Genomic DNA, 16,805 nt, shown 5'->3' with positions numbered 1-16,805 from the left:
AGGCATATTTTTTAATTTCCTTTGGCAATACTTCTTTTCAGCACTGGTACAGTCTTCCTTCCCAGTATAACTTAAAACTACCAGTGTAGTGTAGCTGATTTAACAAAATATACTTTAGAGCTCAAGTACACATGTCAGAGAATGATGCAGCTTTAGCATTTTCTGCTCTCAGAACCTGCTCCCAAACCTGGATTGTCCCCTGAGTTGCACCAGTATAGCTGACTGAATTCAAGCACCTCCTTTTTCCAAGCTATGTAATGCACATCCATTCATACCCTAAGTAAAAGTGATAGAAATTTAAGGCTGTATGTCAGCACCACAAAAAAGTAATTTCCTTGCTAATGATTTTCTTTTCTGATCATCTATTTAGAGATACTGATCCACCAAAATTAATTTATTTAAGGATCTGGTCCTGACATTGGTGTTATCAGTGAGATAGGGTCAAATCCTGAATACTCAAGGTGAAGTGGGGAAAAACCCCCCAACAAATGACCGTATTTAATGCCTGCCAAAACTCTTTAGACATTGACATTTTTCTTTTTAAACCTCTCACTTATCTTGCCTACACAGTTACCAAATGGTAGGGATGAGCAAAGGAGCTGCCCCTCTGCTAGCTTTTTCCCTCTGCAATTATACAGGTGACTGCCCCTGACAGCAGAAGTTTTGTGAAATGGAGTAGCTGGAAAGACCACACTCTAGTGTCTCTAATTAGTTATGAGCAAAAACTGAAGGGACCTTCCAACACAAATCCAGCACAGATGTTGCAAACTCATGCTACTACTTAGTCTGGGTCACGATGCCTCCAGCTTTATTCCAAAACTTATGTGAAAACCTGAAACCACTTAAGGATAGAACAATAGCATCTAAGTGTATAACAATGAGGTATTTGGAATCCTTGAAGAAAAAGTAATGGAACGCCTTAGTGGCCTAGTGGCAAACAGTCAGAATTTAATTTTTAGTCCATCTCATCTGGCTTCCTGGATCAACAGAGTCAGGGAGTGGTTAGAAGTATTTTGGGATGATGAGGAAGGAGTCTCATTTTTCTTCTCAGAAGATGGACTATATATATTTTTGCTTCTTACATTCATTTGTGTTTCTACACGTTTACTATTCATGTATAAAACCAGAACTCTCTACATGGGAAATAAACAAGAAATATGATCAATCAAGTGTGGACAAAAGGATAAGATGAGGAAACCTGGTTATGATGCAGTGAAAGTCTACAAGCGAAGACTGAGATTAGCCCTCCAAAACTTGGCTAATGCCTCAGACAACCTGAGTGTGTGGGTCTGCTTGTAGAAACAACATTAGATTTCAACCACAGTAGCTACTATAACCTCACTGTCAAGGAGTGACCTAAACCAGTCGACAAACCCTTAATCTAAACAGTCTCAGTGCTATAGCTGTCCTGGTCCTTCACTAGAGAACTCTGCTGGCACAGCAACTACCTCAAATAGTATGGGTAAAGGAGCCATAAAGTCACACAGAAATAGTTATGCTAGTAAAGCCTAGTATAAAAATAGATACAACTGTGCCAGAAGAACACAGCTTTACTCAGCTTAACCTGGCTAATTTGGGACAGAAGGGAGGCAAAAATTTACTTCCAGGAAGGAGACAAATCCACCACCACCAAATCATCCTCCTTTGACCTATCTACATAGCTGGAGACTGTGTTAATGTGACCATAGTGGCCTAAGTATAGTGGCAAAGGAGCTTCTGGAGCAGAAAAGCTTTTAGAGACACTTTTAGAGAAGCAGGAGTAAATAAACATGATGCATAAGATCAACAATCATTTCACAGTTGAGCATCATTTAGTAGAAGGAAACAGAGCAAGTATGGCTGCAAGAGACTTTGAGCAGTCACCTAACCTGTGCTGGAAGAGCAGCCAAGCACCAACCATTCCCAGTGAATGGTAACCGTTTGTCTACCTTGTTCTTAAAAACCTTCAGTGACAGAGATTCTGGCTGAAATACTGTGCTTATACACTGCTGCTTACCCACTTCTTCAATGATCACTTATTTTTCTTAAAACTCTTAAAAGTCTTTTTTTCATAGAGAAGGAAACAGATGCCTATACCTAAAGGTTAAACTGTACAATGACAGATGTTTATGCTAAAATAGCATATGTGATAGGGGTACAGAAAGACATATGCAGTCTAGCGATAATCCACCCAGCTTTTATCCATGAAGTCACAGCTTCAGCCACTTCTGCATTCTCTGCACAGTGGATAAAGAAACAAATCAGCACCTTGTGTAAAGATGATACTCTTTGTTCTGCCCCCTTCCCAAAAGTGTTCAAGAAATCAGAGGATCAACTTATGATAGAAAGAAAAGAAATAATAAGAGTGAAACCCTGGGCAAATGGAGCACCTTGAAAGCACAGGAGAAAAAGAAAAGCCTTGATGCAAGCAGAGAGCAGGAACAGATAGAAGCTGTACAGAATGGATGATCTCAGTACAGGGAAGGGGAGCTGGGAGACACACACAACCCCAGCATCAGGTGGCAAAAATGTGGAAGACTACTAGGGTACATAAAGTATTATCTTGGAAAGCCATTGGCAGGGAAAGAGGGCAGACCCCTAAAAATTGTTGGTTAGAAGAAAGATGGGGGGGGTACATTACGGGGTGGGAGACGGCATAACCATGCACCACAGACATGGTGTAAATCTGAGGAGCAAGGAGTTACAGACAGCCACTGATGTTGAGGTAGCAGACAAACAGAAACCCTGGTTCCTTCCTGAAACCCTGGGATATGCAGCCTGCAAAAGCTGCTAAGAGTGCACCTCCTAAAAACATGGCAAGTCAGAGAAAGGAGTTCTGACCATTAAGAGGGAAGTGAGGGCATTTAAAACAGCTTGAAGAGCAATGAGGAATAATATTTATCTCTGAAAATATTAGCACATAGAAAAGAAAGGAGAACATTTTTATCATCTCATCATCTTTCTATAACAGATTTTCAAGAGGAACAAAATGTACCCATAGCGTCATTGTTATTAAAAACCTTGGCTAGAATAAGGAGCAAGAATCTTACTTTCTTCTGCTTTTCCTTTGACACTTCACAAAGCTCTCCTACTACAAAGTTAAGTATGTGTGAATGTCTGCCACAGCAAAAACAATAAGCACAGCTCATGACTTTGGCCTGTCTTTGTAAAGCAGTGGCACACAATATTTTAATATTAAAATGTTTTAATGCAGTTTTAATGTTAACGCTTATTTGAAAAATTTGAACAAGCTAGGTATTAAAAAAGGTTGTACCACTGAACAGCTCTTCCAATATCATTAAGTCATTTAAAATTTCACACCCCCAGGCACAGTTTCACAGACACTAGAAACTGTCCTAAGCTGGTTCTGCTGCTGGGAAAAAAAAAAAAAGCTCCCTCTCGATTTAGGCAGAAGAGATTGAACAGAACTTTAATGGGCACAAGCAGCTAGGGATACCGTAGCCACCTGAGATGGAACAAGAGGCTGGTGAAGTGAGAAGAAAAAAAACGTAGGCATCCTGAACTGCTTATCAATAAGATCAAAGATTCTTAGATATGGGGTTAAAGCCCATCATGTGACTCAACAAGGTGGCTTAGGTGTATCATCTAACTGCCCATCTATCAACTAGCTCTTACAAAAAAGGGAAGTCCTCCCTTCCTCCTCTTTTCCCCATTTGTTCTCATGATCCTGTCCGATGCTTCTCCTTTAGCTGGCTAAGCCAATTCACTCTAGGGTTATAGGAGCATCACTGACAGCAGAGAAGAACAGAGCACATGTCCAGAGCTGAGCAATACCACCATGCCTTTTTAGATAAATTAAATTGGCTAAGATATGCCATCAAACACACTCAGGACATCAGTTTTAGGGTTTGGGTATTTTTGTTATGGTTTTTTTGTTGGTTTTTTTTTTTTTTTTTGTGTGTGGTTTTTTTTTTTTGCTTTTACACATTCAGTTACCGTTTTAACAGATACACAGCTTACTGTTATCATAACAACAGAATTAATCATACTTACGCAGCTATGACTGTGTAACCATGTCATTCACCAGCATTTGAGATCAACAAAACCTTATGTATTGCCATATTCTTATACAAGCTTGGACACATTATGTTTTGTCTTTACTATCTCACATTGGTTGTTCAATATACAGCTTAAGTGGTATTGTCTTTTGAGATAGTTACTGTAAAAACCCCAAACATTAATACTTACAGTTCCAGGCCTTGTGAAGTCAATACTATGTGCTACACTTTGTCTCATCTGATTGCTAAACAAGCGAACACAAACACTTTGAAGATACTCTGGTGTGATCTAAAAATTAGGAAACATAACGAGAGAACAGGATTATATAAAACTTACATTTTCTACCTGATAAGTGTTTCTATACTAAACACTTTTGTTTTTAAGAGGGCAAGAAATCACACACCTGAGACTCATCGATGCAAGCACAAGGTATATACAGCAACTACAGTTCTGTCCAGAAATTAAGAAAACTGTAAACTCTCTTCATCGGGGAATAGTTATGCTATTCACAAGACTAACACTAAACACTATCAGAGAGTCTAGAAGAAAAACAGAATTTGTCACACCTGTGTTTGCATACAGATTTTCCTCAATCAAAAGGTAAGTTGTCCAACAGCAACTATGAAGCAGTTTTGTGCTTTAGACTTAGACAATGATACGCTGATGTGTTGTCTAGCTAAAGAGCAGAACTTACACAACTGTCTTGTACAGCAGGGAGAATAAATATGAATTACACAGTACAGGACTTTTTGTTTCAATGCAAAACATCTCAGCGGGTTTAGGTTTTTTGTTTTGGGAAATCTACACCACAATAGAACTGCTTAATTTCAGAACCGGTTTTAGCTTCCCCAGAACAAAGGTGAGAGGACTATTATAGAAACACGAATGAGGACACTTCTGATATTCTCAGACCTACAGCGAGACAACAAAACCCTTCAAATTCAGAATGCCGTAACTTCAACATGATTTTATTCAGTACCCAACTCCATTTTGGATTCAGAAATGACAGAAACCAAGATTCATAACGAAAGAGCACCCTCAGCTGGACGCACTTGGGAAGGATCAAGTAACTGCCCAGCACAAGGCTTACAAAGGAAATTAAACAAGCATCCGCAACAAAAGATAACCAGTGCCTCGTTCCTCCACCACAGAAGGTAAGAGGATATCACCTTGAAGAGCCCTGAAGTGTGAAATGGGAGGCAGCAAACGAATGGCTATGTGTTTCTTATGGTTATCGAAGCTCATGTGAGCAGATACCTTTCCTAATCTGCTGTAAAGTAAAATCCACACCTACAGGCAAATGCTTCCCTGCAGTAATGATGTGAGCAGACAGTGATCCCAGATGCAGAGTAACAAACTACAAGATGTTCACGCTGATGTCAGGAGGAAGGTACATCCTGACTTTTCAGCAGGCAGCACAGGAACTCCTAGGTCATTCTCCCTGCTAATAATTCACAGCCCCTTTGAAAGTATCTAGAGGCCACTAACATCTGCCATAAGAATAATCTTCAGGTTATACAGAAGTTATAGTGCAGAGGCATGCTTGCAGAGAAGATGGCACAAAAGATGAAACATAAAATCATCTTTGTTTAAAAAATACCCTAAGAAAGTTGTACCTTCTCCAGTCACATACATGTGGCCCGTTTACACAGTGAATAACTCATTCACTCCTACTCCAGTTCCCTTTACCAATTAAATTAGCAAGTTCAGCATAGCAGAACAGAGAGCAAAGCTTTTCCTCACCAAAATTTTGGATGAGATTGTTTCCACCACAGTGTAACTTAAAACAGACCTGCAGCAGTTCTAAACATACAACAATCTCTGATGGGCTGGATTGCAGTCAGTAATCACAGAAATGCTCTCTAGTCACTGCTGATGCCAAAGCTCAAAAGGGGACTCTCACAAGAGATCTGAGATGTCTTGTGAGATGGTGGTAGTTTCCTCCAGATTTCTGAGCCAGCATAATTCAACCCATCTTCTGCACTACCTGTAACCAAGTACAGAGGGGCAATGGAAGAATCTGTCATCCAAAGTGCTGTGTTTCATTAGTAAAGAGACACAATACTTACAGAAATGCTCATAACTACAAAGCTTAATTCACATTTTAGTAGCATTTCTCCATTTTCTGGGGGATGGGGAAGCAAGCACACATCTGAGTAATCTCTTACCATCTTGCCGTTGACTGTGGCCTCCAAGGAATCCACCAGCTCTGCAGTGACTCCAATGAGATTATGGTAGTCTGCCTGCATTTTGTTAAATCGTTTCAGGTAGGTCATGGTCCTGTGCTCAGATTCTACTAACTGTTGATGAAGAAGTTGCAACATTTCTGTCAAGAGAATAATAAAAAAGAAATAACATCACCTTTTCAACTGAAAGGACAAAAGAACCCACAAGGATTTTTACTGCTCTGAAGGGACAACTTCAGCTGCTGCTGTAGAATTACTTTTATCCAAGGGGTGGAATTTCACTGCAAGGATAATTCCACACTACTAGTGTGATTTCATTTCATCGCAACAGCTACAAGTATGTATTTTGCTTTAATTGCCCAAAGAAACAATTGCTTCATAGTTACAGCAGCAATACAACTATTAGACAGGAAACATAACTGAATACATTTGTGAAGAGGATACCGTTTTAAAGGTCTGTTAATACAAGAAGTTCCATGCCATCAGAGACAAAACGAGGCTGTGGGCATCGAATCAGAAGAATGTATGACAAAATGAAGCTCAGACTTGGTTAACTGAACTTGCTATCATCTGCAGATGAGATTTGTGCACAATCTTCTACATTCACCAAATAACAGTGGGTAAAAAAGATTATCACACCGAGCAACTGGAAGGGTCAAGCAGCCACTTCAAAGATAAAACAACAAAATAGGAGAACGACAGTACCCAGAGATTCATGCTGATGTTTGTTAGATTACACTGTGAGGCTGGGTATTTTCTCCAGTTAATTTATAGAAATAGACCACTGATATTTAGGTTATGTAGTGCTTTGCTTATTTTAAAATAAATACTAAGTGTGTTTTATCTTTCAAGGAAAATGGTACAACTCACAGAAAATAAAAACAACCACCATTCAAGTTATCCAGTTCCTCATCTGCTATTAAAATATTCACTGAGTTCTTCAAAGTTGCAGGGAATTCTCTACTTCCTTCTCTACTTCTACACAAAATTTTTCAGGTGTTTCCATCATTTCCTGGTTGATGGTAAGCTATATTAGTTACTTTTAGTATCTTCAGTTTTTGGAAATAACTCTGATCTTTCTTTTCTTTCTGTCTAAACTAAAAAAAAGAAGTTACATCCCTGATAAATTTTGTTCCTTCGGGTTCAATTACTTTAGAGACAAAAGAAGGAAACTAAGCACCAAAATCTTTATTCTCCATCCCAGTCTCAGACCTAGCCAAATTAGCGTTCTACATGGAAGACAGGCATGGAATCCGGAATGTGTACCGCAGTGCACATCTTCATGACTGGACAAAACTATGAAGGGAGGCACAATAGTTATATTGTTACTGCTGATGTTTATGTATTTTGCTAGAACATTATGTTTTAAATTAGTTTGCTGAGAAGCCAGTATTGCTCTAGAGTTGTGAAAATGGCATTGTGCCCATCTGCAAACAGACTGAATATTTACCACAGGACTCAACCTGACTACAGGTTTCAGACAGAAGTAGGATTCGTTGTCACAGTTTTGAAAATTTTTTGGGTTAGAGTAGAGCATTCCAAACAGCCCAATATTACACAGTTTAGGTCCAAATAGACCCGAAGGGAAAAAAAACAAAGTAAGTAGCTAAGATGCAAAATTGGAAACTGGAAAAACTAGTTCCTGTTCCTGGCTTTGAACAGACTTTGCCCACAGTCTTTGAGGAAACCATTATCCTCTTTCACGATTCACTGTCTCTTTCCATAAAGATGTAGATCATATGCTCCTGTAACATAGAAGCATTGAGAAACATAACTGATATAAGCAGAAATCTTTGGGATCTTCATCTGGAGAATCCTAAGCAGTACAAATTTTCACCGCGCAGTTACGCTCTGTGTTTGAAAAAGCTCAGCATATAATACCTTGCAGCTATGATAAACAAGCTCTGGAGAATTTAGGTGTAGTTACCAAAAACTGTCCCTTGCCATTTGCCCCCCTGCTCTCCAAACTCAGGCACGAACCTCTGCTGTCCCATGGCAGCCAGCATAGGCGTGGTAATCTTGAGCAGAGGGAAAAATAGGGAGTGGCAGTGCTGTATTAGCACCATGGCTTATCTGGTAGAGCCTTCACAGGTCATCTTCTGCAATGGCCATCTAGTTATATTGCAGGTAGCAATGTACTACGAATCACGCACAAACATCTGCCAAACAACTTCTGACAAACTGCTTCAAAAAGCAATAAACACGTGAACATAAGAGACGCAAAACTGCCAGAAAAATACTATTCAAATAGAACTGTTCATAAAGCTTTCATTACAAACGAAGAAGATCAAAGTCATTAGATAGCTCTATGAAATCAGATGTTGGAAATTGCTTTAAAAACTTGTCACATTTTATGCATTTTTAAGGTTTCTGAAATAGGCTGCTTTCATCTCATTTATATGAAAAGCAGTAGATGGCAGAACAGCTTATTTTTACTTTCAGAAAATTTAGCAAAATTACCTTTTAATGGGATCTTTTAGTGAAAATGTGCATTAATAGACTTTAGCTATAAACTTTAGCTATAAATTGACAGTCTTAAAATAAAGCATGGAATACAGAGAAGGTACATTTTCTTAATTCTAGTCTGTATTTTTTCAAAATTTATGAGTTAAAAAAAAAAAAAGACAGTTATTTCACACTCACAGCCTCCTCCCCTCTAAGAATGGCTGCTTTCTGAGAAAAGTTCATGAATCACAGCATTCTGCACCTGCAGGATTTGTGAGTGACACCTGATATCAAACTGCAAATCAAGCCACCCTTATGATATTTTTCTTATACTTTCTAGGAGGGAGCCAAAACTGGTGTGAAGTAACAACAGAAGCTGAGACAAGCCACAGATCCTGTTCAAATCCAGCAAAACACTTGAAAAAACCCAAACACTAGAACAGCTCCCAGTAACATTAAGTAATCTTGCTGAGAGCACCAAACTTTTTACAATTCTTTAAGCTTTTAAAACCATCTCAACTACAATCAATATTCATCAACTTAAAAATCAGAAGAGTTAAGATAGCTTCCAAAGACAACCCAAATTATTCTTCCTTGATAATAATCATGCAACTTTGATTTTATTTTTATTCCACAGCCATCACTGCTAAACTGCTACCACAGCTTTAATATGAGATAGCTCCAAAACAAGAATATTTTTCTAAACTAATAAAGATTCTGAGAGCAACCATTGCACAAAACTAGCCACTTTTCAGCACTTTATTCCTTTGCCCAGATGAGCAAATTGGAATACATTTTTATTTAACTGTGATACGACACATTTGATTCAGAAATTTCCAGCGGATGTATCTAGAGCGTGACTTTCACTCAGAGGAAAGTTGGAAGCACCAAGCCATGAAACATAAACCTATTCATAATTTGCTGGCTTTTCATAGCCCAGTGGGAAAAATTTCCAGTGATGAAAATTTGTCTTCCAACTGCAGTCAGCAGGAAAAACTACATAACAAAACTCAATGCAGCTCATGAATGCTAGTCTTGGCAACAAAGAATCAGGGTCCAACTTACCCCCTCCCTGTTAAATCCAGGGATTATCAGGGTCTTTACTGAGAAAAGAGAGTCAAAGCGTGGAATCATGAAGTCTTGACATACCTTGCATTTTTTTATATCACTATCTTTTCACACATAAGTAATTTTACTAAAAAAGGAAAAATATTTCATGAAAGTTTCTCTTACTGAAAGAGCAGGAAGCTTTCATCATTGACATGTAGCTGACCCAAGTACAGACGGCTGTTGGAAGAGCTTGTCCTATGCTGCCCCATTCCCCCCTTGAATTCCTGCCACATCCCCATAATCAATAGCAGTAGATGACAGAAAATAATGACAGATCAGGAAGCTACCAGTCCAGGTAAAAATTAATATTTAGTTGCTTGTTTAAAATGTTAAATCATTGCCACCTGAGTCAGGATCGGGCAAAAGGAAAGAGTGCCATTAAGAGGCAGTTCACATGTATGTCACCTTGCAGCAGTGATCAAACTGCACCCATAACAGGAATCAGAGAGTAACACAACATATTTGGCTTCTCTCTTTCCCTCTCCCAGACACAACTCCCAACACTGACAAATACTTTCTACATATGATAAGCTTATAGAGTGGGGGGTGGAAAAAAGCTCTGGACCTAATACCTGCCAGAACCATTATTCATATGTGGAGGAAAAGAGGGGAAAATAAAGGACAGAGGACTAACCTCCTGGTTTAGGAAGATACAGTGTACAGTAAAGCTTGTGACTCTGCCAAATGAAGATGCTGGCATATAGGCATCATCTGAAGTACTGCATGTTTTTACCAGTATTCTTGTCTGCTCTCTCATGTATGTAATTGTCAAGCCTTTTTAATGTTTTGACTCCAGTTCCTATAAGCAGCCAAGGAGTTACATGTATGCACATAATTCCACAATAAGCTTTTCTCTCTTAGTGAGACACTGGTTGTTATCCTTTAAGACAATTTACCTACACCTCAAACATGCTCCCCGGACTTGTGCTTACTCTCTCTGTCTCTCTAATCTCAGCGCACCCTCACATACTTTGCTAGAAGTACTGACTCCAGCCAGGCTGAGTTCCTGCATACAATGCAGCAGAGCTCTCAGTAGAGGAGTTGCAGGTCCCAAGAGCTGCTGTCAGACATCAGGGCTCCTTAGGTGACACTGAGTCCTTGCTTTTAGGAGAGGCAGTAGTTGCCTTGTCTCCTTCTTGCTTATCTAATTTCCATAAAAATTACTATCCATATTCTAAACTGACATCTTTCCACATTAATAGTCATTCAGACTATAGCAAATCTTGACAGACAGGTAGGTCACACTTTACCTTCTCTTGTGCAGCAGCCTGACACACTTCCCCCACTCTCCCCTTCCCCAAAATGCTGGACGAGTGGCTGTGAACTCATCCACAGATTCATAATGAGGCAGTGAAGGGGACAGTAGCTGAACATACTTCCAAATACTTCATTCCCTCCATTCCTGTTAGCACAGAGGGCACACAGAAGGTCTGAAGCTCTCTGTGCAAGATGCCAACCATTCTGCAATTCTCTTTCCAGACAAACTGAAAACATATGGGAGAGCTGTAAGTTAACCACAACTGCCACACAGATGGCTTTGAAAGTCATACAGGTATTAAAGTTTTTTAGCAAATGGGTAAAAAGCCAGACTGTAGCAGGTTAATCAGGAAAGACTCTCCTGGACATCCTGAAGAGCATATGTACCACTCCACCCAAAGCTGAAGCGCTTCAGTATGTCAGACTAATGACTGGCAACTATTTACAAAAGGCTGTTTACAGGACTCTTTGCCATAATGGTCTTCATTCATGTGTTGCCTATTAATCTTCTTTGCATTTCTCCTTCACTGATAAAGTAAACATTTTCCAACAGCAAGTAAGTACTGTGGATCCCATGTGATCTGAGCAGCATACTGCAAAAATAACCTCTCAGATCCAAAACTTTCATACGAGACAGGCCTCAAGTAACCTTCATGAAAAATCCAAACCAATTCAACCTCCAACGCACATAACAGATAGAATCATAGAATCATTTAGGTTGGAAAAGACCTTTACTATCATCAAGTCCAACCGTTAACCTAACACTGCCATGTCCACCACTAAACCATGTCCCTAAGCGCCTCATCCACACGTCTTTTAAATACCTCCAGGGATGGTGACTCAACCACCTCCCTGTGTAGCCTGTTCCAATGCTTGATAACCCTTTTGGTAAAGAAATTTTTCCTAATATCCAATCTATTGGATATATTACTCCCCTGGCGCAACTTGAGGCCATTTCCTCTTGTCCTATCACTAGTCACTTGGGAGAAGAGACCAGCACCCACCTCGCTACAACCTCCTTTCAGGTAATTGTAGGGAGTGATAAGGTCTCCCCTCAGCCTCCTCTTCTTCAGACTAAATATCACCAGTTCCCTCAGCTGCTCCTCATAAGACTTGTGCTCCAGACCCCTCCCCAGCTTCATTGCCCTTCTCTGGACACGCTCCAGCACCTCAATGTCCTTCTTGTAGGGAAGGACCCAAAACTGAACACAGTATTCGAGGTGCAGCCTCACCAGGGCCAAGTACAGGGGGACGATCGCCTCCCTAGTTGTGCTGGCCACACTATTTCTGATACAGGCCAGGATGCCGTTGGCCTTCTTGGCCACCTGGGCACACTGCTGGCTCATCTTCAGCCGGCTGTTGACCACCACCCCCAGGTCCTTTTCTGCCAGGCAGCTTTCCAGCCACTCTTCCCCAAGCCTGTAGCGTTGCATGGGGTTGTTGTGCCCCAAGTGCAGGACCCGGCACTTGGCCTTGTTAAATCTCATACAACTGTCCTCAGCCCATTGATCCAGCCTGTCCAGATCCCTCTGTAGAGCCTTCCTACCCTCAAGCAGATTTACAAATTAAGGCTGACCTGCATGGATTCAATACCATGACAGTCCCCGTACTTGTACAAAGCACAGAACCTGTCCAAATAAAAAAATAATTAGGCCCAAAATAATTCAGGCCCAATCACGTAGTTATTTCTTTTTAATCAGAGCATGGAATTATTGACTTCAGAAAAGTCCACCACAACGAAAAAAATCCATAAAGATCTTTCTATTATTCAGTGAAAGTCTAATGCAACACAAAGCACAAAATAACAAAGAAAAGACCTGGAACTCACACTGGCAGATAAGCCTAACTTTCCTCTTAATTCAATCTACAAATAGTAAATCCTCAGTGTAAAACTACAGATTAAAATAACTCAAGAGGAAAAGCCATTTTAGGAACCCAGCTGGGCTCATACAAATCCCTACCACTGAAGTGACCACAGAAAGTCAAGAGCGAAAATGAATGCAAGGGAGCTGGGAACCTAAATTCTATTTATTGAACTGATTTTTAAAAGACACGTATTTCAAGTGCCATCAGCATCTAACAGGATTCAGTACTGAAATTATTATTTTTTAAAGGACCCCAAGTCACTTACACACTTAAGTGTTTACGAACGGCTGACCTAAAAATGCAACACATCAGAAAGTCACACTTAAATTAACACATTCTTATTCAGGAGATACCAATACGTACTATTTTAGGAGTTTAAACAGGATGATTGAATAGGAACAAAAAATTAACTTTGTCTAAGATCATCAGAGAGTTTCAGAATAACTGAATGAGATTTGAAATCTGGAAGATGCAGATAGGCATAAGCAGGTACAGGAAAGGAATCTGAGGAAACTTGCTCTCATCATAACTAAAAGTGGAGAGCTAGCATGTACTTTGTATAGAGTTCTTCACTTGTTTTTACCATATTTGAGGACAAAACAGACTTAAAATACAAATTCTACCATTAGGCCCCCTGCGATTTCTAGTACATGTCTATGCTCAACCTTACTGACCTCAAGCAGTCTAGCAATAACCATCATCAAGACAGGGGTCTGGATTTCAAAGGACTTTTTGCCATGCATCACTACTTTCCCCATCGTGGCAAGTGTACTTTCCACTACTATTATAGCTCCTAGTAATCTTACAGAATATCCTTACCACATCTCAGCATTTACCTTTGTTGCACTGTCCATTCTCCTTCTGTTGTACAAGTAGGAGCAGTTCAGGAAAATTACGTGTTTGTTCCAGAGACACAGAATGAAATATTCAACCAACTGGCAAACCCAACCAAGCCAAATATTCCTACTGACCCAGGCAACAGCCAATGCCTGATGCTTCACAGGAGAGCAAGAATAAATGTATCAGTAATAAATACATAAAAATCTTCTAAGTGCACAATGTACAATGTTGCATTGAGACTTGAGCCTTTTGCTGACCTTTGAAGATACTAGATCCAGCCCTGAAGTATAAGATACGGTAACTCCAGTCTAAATGAATTAACACCAAAATCAAAAGTCAAACCGCTGATTTTACATGAAATCAACACAAAAATATGCAAGTGTTTTAGGGCAGGTGATATTTTATACCTAAGAAATACTCAGGGCTCAATTAGGATCCAGTCCATTACACCATAAAGAAGAATAAGCAGAGAGAAAATTTTCTTCAACTGTTCTATGCCAGACTCCCACACAAACATCTGTAACATGGGAGTGAAAGCAGAGTTTTGATCACTGCTCCCTATCCTGGCAAATAGGCAGGAATGCAACAGAAGGAATATAATTTCCAGCTCATCATTCAATACCACCACGGCAACATGATACTTTAGAATAAAGTAAGATATAGCAGGAAAAGGACTCTCAACTGCTCCTGTTTAAAAAAAAAAAATTTAAAAATCAAAAAAAAGACTCCAGTTCAGTTGTCTCTACCTTGCCTTTAACTGTATTGACCAAAAAGGGAGAAGAAAATTTATCATGTACCTAGTTAGTTTGCAAATTAGGCCAGACAACACAGCTTAAACAATATTGTTAGAGAAAATATTAATACAGTCTGAAGCACAAGCCATTTAGTAAAACAATAATTTCTGGAACCCTTAAAAGCCTTGGAAAACTTTGAGGTAGTCCCTGAAATGGCTAACTGAAAAGACTAACAGCTTTACAAATGCTAAGAAAGAAGTCAGAACAGGTCGGTGCCTTCGGGTATCCTGTACTTTATACATGGAAGCAAAGAATGGTCATATGATAAATATGCAGGTTCATATGCATCTATACATTGTCTTTACATAACTTTTTCAAAAGGTTTTTTTGAATGTGAAATATAAACAATGTTTCCTATCATAAAAACACTGAACTGCAACATTACTGCAATTCTGCAATAAAGCTTAGCAGCACACTCTTATAATAAATTATACCACCTCTTTATAGTAATTCTAATTATCTTCAAAGTGTTTTCTCAAAAGGATACAAATAAAGTGAGAAGCCGGGGAGTCTGTCTGGCTTTGAGAGTCAAAGACAGGAACTTTTCCAATCTTGCCCTTAAATCCAATGTCCAAGAATCCTTGAAAAGAAAAAACAAATGATGGCAGTTGTTCACCAAATATGTACACTCTGCTGAAAGTACTGTTTGGATCACAGCAACCTTCCACTAGTAAACAAGGCAGCCAGCATTGTATTAAAAAGATCTTCCCTTCACCATTACTGAAGTGAATGTGTTTGCTAGCTATGCATAAAAGTGTACAGAAGAGAATTCAGTATTATTTCTGTACAAGAGTTCTAAAAAACATAACGTAGCTTTATTTCAAGTGTAAAACTATCATATACTGTTGGTGCCTCATAGGCACATGCAACAACTGCCCATAAATTAGAAGTACCTTTAAAATATAAGCAACTTGAGAAAAAGATAAAAAGACTAATATGAATTTTAAATTTACTAAATAGATTATGAAACGAATAATTTTCCATTGATCAGTTTTCAAAAAGTAATCACTGTAGTCATCTTTCATTCCTAACAAGATCTGGGAATTGTAAATTTTGTCAATAACTATTGCAAGCAACATGACATGACATCAGTGATCAGGATACACCATTTCTAAAATACGGATTTGGAGAAAAACAACTCATGTATGAAAAATAGACCAACGTATCAACCACTAACTGGAATGCTGTCTTCTGCCTGACATAGTGTCTCATAAGGATAAGAAAATAATAGTTCAGGAAAAAAGCCAAACTACATCTAAGAATTCACTGAATACTTATTTCTTTTATTTCAAACCTTCAGTTAAGCTAGTTTCTGTGTGACGAAAAGCCAGCCAACAGATGAAAAAGCAGTATCTTCCAACAAGTAGCAAGAGCTTCCTAAATTTACTGCTGTATATGTATACATTGCAAGCTGTTCTCGCAGCTCAGATTTGCCCTTATTTCACCATGCTGGAGAGCGTACAGAGTTTACTGGCTGCATTTGTCAATTCAGTATCCAGACAGTGGTGCACCATGGTACGCTGTATATTACCAAAGGAACCATGTCTCCTACAGAGAGGACTGTATATTATTTTTCAAGATGTATTACACAAACAGACAGGAACTCCAGCTATATAAAGCATCAGACGTCTGAGAAAATAAAAATGCTGTAAGAACACTGCTTAGTAGACTAGTGACTCACTGCTGTTCTTTCTCAAACATAAAACAATTTGTGTTTCAACACTAACATGGAATGAGCTGTACAATTCCCACAAGAAAATATGAGTGACTGTGAACTAAAGGCTTGGACATTGGGTTACTATGAATAAACCTGAGGATTTTATCTTAGACAAGGCATTCAGAAAAAAAAAAAAAGCTGCTAAGTATAATTAAAAAAGAGTAGTCATATCCCATCTCTGAGGTCAACCAGTACATATCATTATTTATAGCTAGTCCCAAAGGAAAATGGCAGTATATGCCTTTTTTTGGTGTTAGACTGGAGCTCCTCATCAGCTGGTACATCCAAAGTCAGTCCTAGGGCAAGTATCATTTAATCTTTGATTTGATATCAAAAAGCGTGTGGCAGTAATGCAGGCTGAAGATATCTCCTCACACCACATTAACTGCTCATGCAGCTCCTTAGATAAGCCAGCACAACTGTCCATGTGGCAAGATGGTGAAGCATTTCAAGCATATAACCCTACAAATATTATACATATTTTACAAACAAATCTGTGTATGCGTGTGTGTACGTGGGAGCTGTATACACACACATTCACAGGCAATAAAGCAGACCGAATCATCACATTGAAAGTGCACCTGCAAATGA

General features: G+C 39.2%; 1 protein-coding gene across 3 annotated transcripts in view; it reads right to left on the bottom strand.

Annotated features, from left to right (window-relative positions):
* ARMC9 (armadillo repeat containing 9) overlaps positions 1-16,805 on the bottom strand; it is a 52,296-nt gene that overhangs the window by 31,052 nt on the left and 4,439 nt on the right. For 2 of the 3 annotated variants that reach the window (XM_059822569.1, XM_059822571.1), the window contains exons 5-8: positions 14,985-15,077; positions 13,700-13,724; positions 6,168-6,325; positions 4,189-4,287 (exon numbers count right to left, since the gene is read on the bottom strand). In XM_059822569.1, coding sequence (XP_059678552.1) covers positions 4,189-4,287; positions 6,168-6,325; positions 13,700-13,724; positions 14,985-15,077 — 375 coding nt within the window. The remainder of the gene's footprint in view (positions 1-4,188; positions 4,288-6,167; positions 6,326-13,699; positions 13,725-14,984; positions 15,078-16,805) is intronic. The other variant, XM_059822570.1, reaches the window with a different exon arrangement.

The sequence above is a fragment of the Gavia stellata genome, chromosome 11, assembly GCF_030936135.1.
Source record: "Gavia stellata isolate bGavSte3 chromosome 11, bGavSte3.hap2, whole genome shotgun sequence".
Taxonomy (NCBI): Eukaryota; Metazoa; Chordata; class Aves; order Gaviiformes; family Gaviidae; genus Gavia; species Gavia stellata.
The sequence above is the reverse complement of the archived record's forward strand: the minus strand, read 5'-3'. Positions and strand labels throughout refer to the sequence as shown.